This window comes from Elgaria multicarinata, chromosome 14 (assembly GCF_023053635.1).
Source record: "Elgaria multicarinata webbii isolate HBS135686 ecotype San Diego chromosome 14, rElgMul1.1.pri, whole genome shotgun sequence".
NCBI lineage: Eukaryota > Metazoa > Chordata > Lepidosauria > Squamata > Anguidae > Elgaria > Elgaria multicarinata.
In genome coordinates, this window is record NC_086184.1 from 7,129,419 (window position 1) to 7,141,978 (window position 12,560).

General features: G+C 44.6%; 1 protein-coding gene across 1 annotated transcript; it reads left to right on the plus strand.

Moving 5' to 3' along the window:
* The first annotated feature begins 8,723 nt into the window (after nucleotides 1–8,723).
* Nucleotides 8,724–12,175, plus strand: SDR42E1 (short chain dehydrogenase/reductase family 42E, member 1). Its single transcript, XM_063140978.1, has 2 exons — nucleotides 8,724–8,897; nucleotides 9,855–12,175. The coding sequence occupies exons 1-2, from the start codon at nucleotides 8,830–8,832 to the stop codon at nucleotides 10,975–10,977; spliced, it is 1,191 nt and encodes a 396-aa protein (XP_062997048.1). The 5' UTR covers nucleotides 8,724–8,829; the 3' UTR covers nucleotides 10,978–12,175.
* Nucleotides 12,176–12,560: the final 385 nt, after the last annotated feature.

Sequence of the window (12,560 nt, forward strand, 5' to 3'; positions counted from 1 at the left end):
CAAAACCTTAAGCATCCATTTCTCCGTTGATGGTACTTGTGTATTTTTCCAGTATTGCACATAGAGTAGTCTGGTGACTGTTGTCATGTACCCCCCCCCCCAAAAAAAAGTCCTTTTATTTCGAGGGCATACAAAAAGAAAAATCTCAGGAATTTCCTGAAAGTTTTCTTTCCCCATGAAAGAGGCTTCCATTTTTCTGCCTCATTCTCAGGGCATTTTATAATTCATTTTGAATGTGTGTTGGTGGCATTTTTGACTTTAACTAATCACTGTGAGATAGCTGAGGGTAATGTTTATATTTTTCCTTTCTATTACACCTCTCACAATATGTTCTGTAGTCTCCCAGGCAGCTTTCACTGCCTAATTTGAGAAGGCCTTATGGAAAGAATAAAATCATGATTTGTTCCCCTGGGCAGGAGGAAACCAAGGAGGCTACAGGCTATCAGAGAGGAATTTGTATAATGAAAAGCAGGACACTCAGACACACACTCAGACATCTCATGAGTAAGGTAAGCACAAGAACCCGGAATGAAACCAGGAGAATTTCCCTGAAATTTCTTCTCCTTTGAATTTCTTTTTGAAAACTGTTTCTTTACAATCAGATTGAATGAGAATGGTCGAAATTCTCAATGGAGAAATTTTCGGCACAGCACTAATAATTAATGTTTGGAATTCACTGCCACAAGATTGATTGATTGATTGATTTGTTTATCAGATCAGTTCTATTGTTTATAACTCTAGATCATCATAACAAAACTGAGGTAGAAATACCCAATATATTGTAAAAGTATATGTGGAAAAATTAAGGATAAAATCAGAGAAAATAACTAATAATCCAAAATCAGCACACTTAAGCTAAAGATAAAATTCCATAATTTTAGAGCGATACGACAACGGAACCAGTTACCTAGGGAGGTTGTGGGCTCTCCCACACTAGAGGCTTTCAAGAGGCAGCTGGACAACCATCTGTCAGGTAATGTTTTAGGGTGGATTCCTGCACTGAGCAGAGGGTTGGACTTGATGGCCTTATAGGCCCCTTCCAACTCTTTGATTCTATGATGGCTAATCACATCAATAATGTAACATGCACTAAGGTTCTGTTTACTAGTAATTGGGTTGGAACAACAGGAAAGGGGGGTTTGTTTTTGTTTTTAAAGATTTTATTAGTTTTCCAAAATGAAATCAACAAAGAGAAGAGAAGAGATGGTTATGACCTTTATATACTTCTACCCAGAGATGTCTGTTTGACCACACTTGAAAACAGGATCATCCAGGGCTCATCTTCTGATCTGAGCCACAAAGAGTTAAGCATCTCAGGTTAGCCTGCCCTAACCTGATGCGCTACAGATGTGTTGGACTACAACTCCAAGCATTCTCAGCCATTGGTCATGTTGGGTGGTGAATACTGGGAATTATAGTCCGACACTTCTAGAGGGCACCATTTTGGAGAAGGAGAAGGCTGATGTGTGTGTGTGTGTGTGTGTGTTTGTGAGTGTATGACAGATATATATATATATCTCACACAGACACAGAGACACATGGATATATCAAGGAAATCTATCAGCCTTAACAAATTCTTTCCATATGGAGTAGAGGTCATATAAGAATGTTGACGATCAAAAGAATGGCAGGCAGAGGGGATTAATTTCTTTCCAAGCAATCAAAGAGGACACCACTCCTATCTTCAACTAGAACAGCCCAAGGATTCCTGCCGGAATGACATAACTCATTTCTCCGAAGGTTGAGAGGATACGACGACATTGGAAGATATATATCAGTCGGGGGTCCCTCCGCTGCTTACAGTGTAATCCTATACATGCCTGCTCAGATGTAACGCCCACTGGGCTCAATGGGACATACCGCTGGGTAAGCGTGTGTAGGATTGCAGCCGTAGTGACTTTATTAATTTTTCCACGGTTCTTGGGTACGGGAGGAGGAAAGGAGGGAGATCCTTCCTGGCCATCTGTTTTGTGGCTTGGTGCAGCTGGATAGACATCAACCACAACGGGAATCCAATTAGAACATCACAAAGATTTAAGATACATGGCAAATGCCACGCAAGCAAAATGCAGCCCAAAGTTTCAAAATCAGTGTTCAAATTATACCCCCTTTGCTTTGGTCAAGTATCATGCATGGGACTCAACTACACACACACACACACACACACACACACACACACACACACACACACACTCCCCTTTCTCAGATATTACATTCTGACCTGTACGGTAGAATTATACTTTATTTCTCTTTCTTTTACTCTACACTTTGGTACACATGACATTTCTCTGGTTCTTTGTGTTTATGTTAAATTTTCTTCATTGTATACTCTTTCAAGTCATGAAAAGTGGCTAATAAATATATTAAACAAATAAATTATTATGAATAACAGGATTATGATGATGATGATGATGATGATGAAATTAAAAAAAAAAACCAAGAATGAATTCATTTTGCAGTTCCTTAATCCATCGCTTCTGCCCCCAACCCCCATTCCAGTGCATGAATTCTGTGGAATCTTTAGTGTCAAGTGAGAAGGAGGACCAGTAGATGCCATCCCCGAATTGCTCATTGGTTCTTTGTTTGTCAAGCAAGCAAGTGGTAGCAATGATGAAAGAGATGGCAAGGGTCAAGAGCAGCTGGTGACAATAGTGGTAATAAGGTAGAGTCATTAAGGGAAGAAGGCCATGGGGGTCCCCATGCTATCGTGACTAGTAGCCATGGATAGCCTTCTCCTCTGTGGATTTGTCCATCCCCCTTGTAAAGCCACTCAAATTGGTGGCCAGTACCACGTCTTGTGGTACTGAATTCCACTGTTAAACTGTGTAAAGACGTCCTTCCTTTGATCTGTCCTGAATTTCCCACCAATTAGCATCTTGGGATATGACCCCATTGGGTTCTAGTATTATGAGAGAGGAAGAAGAATATCTCCCTATCCACTTCCTCCACTCCATGAAACATTTTGTACACTTCAATAGTTTAAATAATAATAATAATAATAATAATAATAATAATAATAATAATAATAATAATAATAATAATAATAATAATTTCTTACCCACCTCTCCCTTTGGATCGAGGCGGGGAACAACATGAGAACAGGAATCAATACATCTTAAAAAATCTTGATTTTACATTGATCTTGATAGGCCTACCGGAAAAGGCTACTCTTTAAGGCTGCCTTAAAATCACACAGAGGGTTAATTTTACGAATCTCCTCCGGAAGGCCATTCCACAATCTGGAGGTGACAGAAGAAAAGGTCCTCTGGGAAACTGATGTCAGCCTAGTTTTAGCTGACTGAAGTAAGTTCATCCCAGAGGACCTGAGTGTGTGGGGCGGATTATGATCTTAAAGCTGTTACTACCAGCACCTAAGCCTTAGAACCAGCATTTCAAACATTTTGAGTGGGAGAGGGGGTCATGCAAAGGCCAGCAAACCTCTAAATAATGGGTGATCAGGGAAAACGAGATGTGGCCTGGGAAGAGGAGTTGGCTTCTGGGAAAACCTTGTTGAGTTGGATTGGGACCCTAAGCTAGATACATCCTTGAAGTAGATGGAGCTTCCTTATGATCCAACAGGGCTCTTCTTGAATCGGTCTGCTGATGAGTGAGTTTGAACATCATGTTGTTTTTCAGAAACAGCTGGGGCATGATTTAAATTGCAAGCCTCAATGCACTTACTGGAGGGTAAATCCCATTGAACTCAGCAGAATTACTTCCAAGTAAACATGCTTTGGTTTGGGCTGCACACATTTCGCTTGCTGCCCTCACCTTTATTCGTGCCGTGCCGAAAACAGTTTTCTGATGGCATCATATTTTTTTCTTTGAACATGCATATTTCAATTTTAAGACACAATAATGTTCTGCTAGGTGATTGGAAATTACTTCCAAGTAACCTCAGCCTGAGAAAGATACATCCTTCATACTACTGGAATCTAAAAATGCCGCCACCATCTGTCCAACGTAATAGTTGGCTTTCTTTCATTACTTGGGCAGTTTGTCTCGAAAGCACAAGGTTCTGGATTCGAAGAAACTTGCAAAAAGCCGCCGCCAGCTAGCTATTTATTTTTTGGGTTCAGCTCACTTGTGCAATAGCACCACCTGTTGCATTTGAGAAGAAAGACTGCCAGGAAAGCAGTCAAGAACCTGAGATGGAGGGATAGGCAGAAGATCAACTGGTAGTGCAGAAAATCTCCCTCCGTTGGGTGTATGTCTGCCAGGGAACTGATATAAACTTAAAACACAGGACCTTGTTTGGGGCAAAAGGGTGGCAAACCCAAGGAACGCAAATTAGACTTTGCACTGGGCAGAATCCAGCAACTTTTGCTTGGAAAAACAAAGCACTTGTCCATACCCATAAACCATGGTAGAGTTATGTTAAGAAAGGGCTCTGTCATCCCTGTTTTAGGCAGTGTCTTTATGTTTTAAACTAGATGCCTTTTGGTTCTGCTGTGGATTTCTAAATTTACAGATCAAGAGTTTGCATGATCAAGATGGATATATGCCATCTCTGGTATCAGAGGCAGCATGTCAGTGACCCGACAACATGCTAAACCATGGTGGTTAAGCATGTTGAGCTAAACATTATGACTTAGCATGGCATGTGAACAATGACTTAGCATGGCATGTAAACTATCCCTAACTATGGTGGCTACATAACCATGGTTTAAACATGATCAGTAACCATTTGCTGCAAAAGGGTTAGCGGCCAGACCATGGCTTAGCATGTTGTCTGAACAGGCCCTATGTGTGCTAGTTGCTGGGGAACATGGGCGGGAGGGGGAGTACTGAACTCATGGCCTCCTCCTGCATTTCCCACTTACAGCTGGTTAGCCTTTGTGTGAACAGACTGCTGGTTGTTTTTCAGCTTCTCTGGTCATCTAAATGCAGGGTTGTTCAGAAGGTAGATCTCCGGAAGGGGGCAGAACAGGCCTCAGCTTTGCATTACTTCAGCACAACCTGTGAAATAGGCTGTGTACAAATGAAGAGAGACTGAAAGAACTGGGCATGTTTAGCCTGGAGAAGACAAGATTGAGGGGAGACATGATAGCACTCTTCAAACATTTGAAAGGTTGTCACACAGAGGAAGGCCAGGATCTCTTCTCGATCCTCCCAGAGTGCAGGACACGGGCTCAATAATGGGCTCAAGTGACAGGAAGCTAGATTCCGGCTGTACATCAGGAAAAACATCCTGGCTGTTAGAGCAGTATGACAATGGAATCAGTTGCCTGGTGAGGTTGTGGGCTCCCCCACACTAGAGGCCTTCAAGAGGCAGCTGGACAACCATCTGTCAGGGATGCTTTAGGGTGGATTCCTGCATTGAGCAGGGGGTTGGACACGAAGGCCTTGTAGGCCCCTTCCAACTCTGCTATTCTATGATTCTATGAACACTACACATAGATACAAAACAAAGGCAGCTGTGTTGGCTATAAGAAAAAATAATAATCCAAAATCATTTTAGTGTAATACTTTTATTAGGTCAACTGAAAGATCACCCAAAAATGTGTAAGCGTTCAAGACCTCCCTATTTCTTCCTCAGGCAAGATATTGTAAAAAAAAAAAAAAAAAAAAAAAGCAGATTAGCACATATGTATGTATGCGCAGAATAGGAGGGGTGGGAATAGATTGGCTAGAAGCTGTAATCAGGTTGTCTGCATAGTCAAGTTTCTTACGATGATATGGAGGAAGAGGGTTTGCAGAATTTCAAATTGGACTCTGCCGGGTGATGTGATAGTTTTCAGTTTCGATGCCCCAGGACCACTGGGAACAAAGCAGCAATGGAGCCTAGTGCCTCTGGTTTCAGTGAATCCATTCTGGGTTTCAGTCAGAACCAGCCCAAACTCCAAAGGAGCTCTATCCAAGGTGCTGAACCCTAACCCCCAAATAGGATCAGCACTTTGGAGAGTTCTTTTAGGGTTTTAGAATCATAGAATCATAGAATAGCAGAGTTGGAAGGGGCCTACAAGGCCATCGAGTCCAACGCCCTGCTCAATGCAGGAATCCACCCTAAAGCATCCCCGACAGATGCTTGTCCAGCTGCCTCTTGATGGCCTCTAGTGTGGGAGAGCCCACAACCTCCCTCGGTAACTGATTCCATTGTCACACTGCTTTAACAGCCAGGAAGTTTTTCCTGATGTCGAAGCTGGGATCTGGCCTCCTGTCACTTGAGCCCATTATTCCCTGTCCTGCACTCTGGGAGGATGGAGACAAGATCCTGGCCCTCCTCTGTGTGATCATGCAGCATCACTGGTGGCTGGTGCCGATTGTGGTGAGGGTTGTGAATCCATTGTGGATTTCAGCCAGAACCAGCCAGAGCTCTAAAATAGCTATCCAAGGTGCTGAACCCATTTGTGGCATAGGCTTAAACACCTTGGAATAGCTCCTTTATTATTATTATTATTATTATTATTATTATTATTATTTATTTATTTATATAGCACCATCAATGTACATGGTGCTGTACAGAGTAAAACAGTAAATAGCAAGACCCTGCCGCATAGGCTTACAATCTAATAAAATCATAATAAAACAATAAGGAGGGGAAGAGAATGCAAACAGGCACTGGGTAGGGTAAAACTAACAGTATAAAGTCAGAACAAAATCAAGTTTTAAAAGCTTTAGGAAAAAGAAAAGTTTTTAGCTGAGCTTTAAGAGCTGCGATTGAACTTGTAGTTCTCAAATGTTCTGGAAGAGCATTCCAGGCATAAGGGGCAGCCGAAGAAAATGGACGAAGCCGAGCAAGGGAAGGAGAGACCCTTGGGCAGGCGAGAAACATGGCATCAGAGGAGCGAAGAGCACGAGCGGGGCGATAGTGTGAGATGAGAGAGGAGAGATAGGAAGGAGCTAGACAGTGAAAAGCTTTGTAGGTCAACAGGAGAAGTTTATATTGGATTCTGAAGTGAATTGGAAGCCAATGAAGAGATTTCAGAAGTGGAGTAACATGGTCAGAGCGGCGAGCCAAGAAGATGATCTTAGCAGCAGAGTGGTGAACAGAAACCCACAAACTGATGTGAGAAGAAGGAAGGCCAGTGAGAAGAAGGTTGTAGTAGTCCAACCGAGAAATAACCAATGCATGAACAAGAGTCTTGGCAGAAGAGACAGACAAAAATGAGCGAATCCTGGCAATATTATAGCGTTTTGACTGAAACCCAGAATGGATTCACAGCCCCACCGATATCTGAGCCACCAGCTTCCACTGCGCTGCGCTGCCTCCGCTCTGCAAAGCCTGTGTGTCGCGCCATTTTGCCGTACGGAATCTCCGCCCACGGAACGCGGCATCTTGTTGTACGGCAAAAAGACTCTCCTCCTATGGGTGACGCCATGTTGGTACTACGGAAGCCCACGTAGTCCTAACTCGGTTCAGCCTGCAAAAACAGGCGTGAGAAGTTTAATCTTTTGTGCGCTGGGCGCAGAGTTTGCTTCAAGGGTCCCACTGGCCAGGCTTTTTTTGGGGGGTGGGGGTGGGGGTTGCAAGTTAAATACAGCCTCCCTTTTCCTTTTCTTCTTTGCATGCATCTATGCAAGGTGGGAGGGAAAGGAGAGGACTTTGCCTTGCGCACAGGGGCAGCTCCAGGGAGGAGCAGATGTGGGGTGATGGGGCGGGAACAGCCCACTGCAGGCTGCAAGGGAGGAAGGTACGGAGGGGTCCGTTTTTTCCGGAGGTGTGTGTGGGGGGAAATCACATTTTGGGGTGGGGGTGAGATGCAAAAGAGGAAGGACGGAGGCTTTCCATGGGAGGAAGCCCCCGAGCCGCCGCTGTCAGTTTCTGCATCAGCTTGCAGTGCCGTCCGCTTCCCGGGACGTCAGGAACAGCCCCAGTCTCCAGCCGCCGCTTGACGGAGCGCAGCGACGTCCATGAGAGCAACTGGGCTGAAACTCCTCTTGGGGAGGGAGTGGTGGTGGTGGTGTGAGTGTTTGTGTGTCTGTGTGGAGCATTTGGGGAATTCTCGGACCACGTGGGTGGGGATAAGGACACAACAATGCGGACTTGTTCTGAGCTTGGATTTAGTCCCTGTGCCTGTTCACACACACCCCTTCCCCCCCACACCCCCAGCCATGGTTCTACCGCCCTTTGGACTAATCATAGTGAAGAGAGTCCCCCAAAGCATGCACAAAGTGTGTTTCACTCACAGTAGAGAGATGGAGCAGTCTGCCCCAGTACAACTAGAAGAATTGCTAATCATTGGCCAGGTTGGCATTTTAACATCTAATGAAATCGTTGTATTGTACAGTTTGACGCTGGGGTATAGAAGTGGGAGTAGTCCAAGGAGAAGGGTAATATGAACATAATATATGCTGCCTCCCGCTACTGTGGGACAGACACCCAGAAAGAAATGGGGACAGAACCCTGCTTCAGGGACGTGCCTAGGGGTACAGCAGCCGTAGCGTCACCCAGATGGGTCAGGAATAAAGTGTCTAACTTTGACAGCTGTGTAGCTTTGCTTGAAGGCTCTGCTGTGTCAAACTGAGGATGACTCAAACCTGTCTGAAGCTGACTCCATTCACTACTAGGGTATTATAATGGCAATCCCCTCTGTGTCAGGTTTATGCACTTGCAGAGGCATCAACATAGTTGCTTCCACATACAGAAAGTTGGACTAGATGGGGCTTCGGTTTGACCCAGCAATTCAGTATATCAGGATATTCACATCTCTAGAAGGACGTGGGTAAATCTAGTTTCATCAGTCACTCAAAGCTAAATCATGGCATGAGTAATGGCAATTCGTAGGCTATTAAGAACCACATGCAATTTAAAACAAAACAGATATATATCATGCATTATCTTTATTTATAGATCTGTTGGCTTAAGATCGTGGCAGAAAGCAAAGCATGGATACAGAAGACTCCATCAAGCAAACTGTACTCATTACAGGAGGCGGTGGTTACTTTGGCTTCCGGTTAGTGTTTATTGCATGAAGAATTAACTTTATTTTTAACTAAATGGAATAATAAAATGCCAGTCCTATTTAGTAAACACGCTATTGGGGAGGGATTTATTTATTTATTTATTTATTTTAAGAACAGAAAAATTCTGTTCTTAAAATAAATTCTGGGGCAGATGTAGTGCAATCCTGTACAATCCTGTTTACTCAGAAGTAAGTTCCACTATACTCAATGGGTCTTACAACCTCATAAGAATGTATAGGATTGATTGATTTGATTTATAATGCTCCTTTCTATCAAAAAAATGGCACTCAAGGATTGCAGCTAAATAAAAGTAAGTCTTTGCATTGTCAAATGATTAAAGCAGCTTTTGTTGATCTATCATCAAGAAATACTTTTGTAAGCCGCCGTGAGAGCCTTTTTTGGCTGAATGGCAGCATAAAAATCCTTAAATAAATAAACAAAATAAATAAATATCATCTGCCTTTTAACCAGTTAAATTTAAATGTATTTGCACATTACAACCCCCACCCAAAACTCAAAATAGCAGTTTTGCTAAGAAGTTGAAAAAGGTGTGACATACAATTTAGTAGACAAAAGCTACCTCTCATTGTATGAAGGAAAAATCGTCATTTTTTTTTTAAAAAAATGTCTTTCTTCCCTATTACAGTAACATACCGGCAAAAAAATAGCTTGAAACATAAAGTTGAAGACCTGGCAGTTTAATTAAAGTAACATACTGACACAAACATATTCTCAAACAATGCCCAGCAATTTAATCAACTATAGCTTTAGCTATTCAGTCTCCTGATTAAATTCTTCAGCCTTGTTTGTTACCATTGCTACATTGATTGCCACAGATGTTTCTTGGGTGTTTTGGAATTCGTTCAAAGATTCCATGATCAAAGAGTTACCGATGTCCTCCATTCCATAACATTCACCTGTAACTTGTGTTATCTATCGTGTTCCAGTCTAGGTTGCGCCCTTTCGAAGATGGGAGTGGGTGTGATCCTGTTTGACGTGTCACAGCCCATCCTAGAGATACCAGAAGGAGTGACATTTGTGCAGGGCGACATCCGTGTCGCCTCCGAAGTGGAAGGAGCAGTCCGCGGCGTGAGCTGCGTCTTCCACGTCGCTTCCTACGGAATGTCTGGCCGGGAACAGCTGAACCGCCAACGTATCGAAGATGTGAATGTGAGAGGGACTGAGAACGTCATCCAGGCTTGCCGGAAAGTAGGAGTCTCGAGGCTGGTTTACACGAGCACGTATAATGTGGTGTTTGGAGGCCAGGTAGTGGAAAACGGGGATGAGTCTTTGCCTTATCTACCTCTGCATCTTCACCCTGATCATTATTCGAGGACCAAAGCATTAGCGGAGATGAAAGTCCTGGAGGCAGACGGCATGGTGCTTGGGAATGGCCTGGGGGTGCTGAAGACTTGTGCCTTGAGACCTGCTGGCATCTATGGGCCTGGGGAGCAGAGACACCTTCCGAGAATCGTCCACTACATAGAACGGGGATGGTTTCGGTTTGTTTATGGGGACCCCAGAAGCCTAGTTGATTTTGTGCATGTCGATAACCTGGTCCAAGCTCACATCTTGGCTTCTGAGGCTCTGGGAGCTGGCAAGGGGTACAAGGCAGCTGGACAGGCCTTCTTCATTTCGGATGGTAGGCCGGTCAACAACTTCAAATTTTTCCAGCCTTTGGTCGAAGGCCTGGGCTACACCTTCCCGACTCTCCGGCTCCCTCTCCTGCTCGTTTACTTCTTTGCCTTTCTCACGGAAGTCGTTCATTCTGTGGTGGGGCGTTTGTATAACTTCCGGCCCCTCCTCACTCGCACGGAGGTTTACAAAACCGGGGTCACACACTATTTCAGCTTGGAAAAAGCCGAGAAGGAGCTGGGCTATGAACCCCAGCAGTACAGCCTCAAAGAAGTGGTGGAGTGGTTTCAATCCCACGGCCATGGCCGGAAGGTCAGGGCGTACACCGTAAAGCGTTTCTTGAGAGATGCCGTGCTTTTTCTGCTCTTTGCAGTGGTGGTGCTCTCATGGTTCCCCCAAGCAGTAAGAGCATCTCATGGGGAGACCAGAAAATAATGGTGGACACTTACCTGGACTTCTCTTTTACGGTGCTAAACTGAGAATATATTAGGAATTAACTCTCATTATACTGAGAGAAACAGCTCAGAATACTCTAGCTGCCTTGCCCTGAGTTGGCCAGCTTCCCAGAAGCCCCTGCAAAAAGAAGCCAGAAGAAACTTCTGATAAAGGGAGCAACGTTCTACTTTTCTTGTAGGTCAACATCTACAACACTTTCCGTATGCCCGAGGCAACAGCCATTGGCCTGTGGGCAGGAGATTACCTCCGGTGGTCGATTTACAGCCCATTCATGATTTCTTTAGATCAGGCATGGGAAGCCTGTGGCTCTCCAGATGTTTTGGTCTCCAACTCCCATAATGCCTCACCATTGGCTACGCTGACTAGGGCTGATGGCAGTTCTAGGCAAAAACAACTGAGGGCCTCACAAATTGCCCATCTCTGCTTCAGGTCTTTAGGCCGCCTTCGTTGCTTGTCCTCAGGCAAATGTCTGACCATCCCAGTGTTTGTCTTTCGCTTTGTTTACGACGCAAACTCGTTCCGTGTCTAATCCTTCATAGACTCCCATTCCTGTTGCATCTAATGGCGTGGCTGTTGTCCGCACAAGCTTATTATGTACAAAATTATGCCTGGTATGGAGAATGTGGACAGGGAGACATTTTTCTCCCTTTTCCGTAATACTAGAACCCAATGGGGTCACCCCATGCAGCTGATTGGTGGTAGATTCAGGACAGATAAAAGGCAGGACGTCTTCACCCAGCGCATTGTTAAACTATGGAACTCACTACCACAAGATGTAGCGATGGCCACCAATTTGGATGGCTTTAAAAAAGGGGGTTTGGATAGATTCCTGGAGGCCTCACTTCCTTTGTAGGGGTTAAAGGAGGGATGGCAGAACCCCTTGGGGTCTAATGTGGATGTCCAATCTGGCCTGTGGGACCTCTATGGATTATCCAGGGACATCCTGGAGGAATTGCACCATCTGGAGGGCTTGGCCACGGCGGAAAGCAAGACTTGGACTAGATCCAGGGTGCAGAACCTAAGACCTGAAGGTCAGATCCTCCAGGGGGCTCCCCAAAAGGCTATGCCTCTTTCTCCTGGCCACACACTCCACCAATCATTTGGTACTTTCCAGTCTTTTGCGCGGTTTTAACCCCAAAGCTGGAAATTATTATTATTATTAGTAGTAGTAGTAGTAGTAGTATCCCGCCTTTTGCCCAATGCTGGGCCTCAATGCCTGTCCTATGGCTGAGTGATTGTAAGTAAGTGCTTTAAGCTAAAATAGGCTGGCCTTCCCCCCCCCCATATCCTTTTTGCCTTTGGACCCGCCCGACACAGGGTTGCTCCCTCCGAGAACTTCTCCGAAATGGAATCCAGGTCTCGGGTTGAAAACGGTTCTGTATCCCCGGTCCTTTGATCTCATCCGGCAGGTTCTTCTACGGTTTCTGTTCTACTGAAATCTGCGACGTTTTGTTTCTGGAATCACACGATTAAGGGTGGGTGGGAGGTGGGGACTCTAGGTTGATGGGTTTGTTGTTTAATTATGAAAGCACCTGCTTGCCTCTTAATGCCTTTGAGGGGTG

Bases quoted from the DNA above. Each gene is read 5' to 3' on its own strand.
- SDR42E1 (XM_063140978.1), top strand. From the start codon at position 8,830: ATGGATACAGAAGACTCCATCAAGCAAACTGTACTCATTACAGGAGGC. The intron at 8,898-9,854 runs GTTAGTGTTTAT...ATCGTGTTCCAG, and splicing joins GGTGGTTACTTTGGCTTCCG to TCTAGGTTGCGCCCTTTCGA.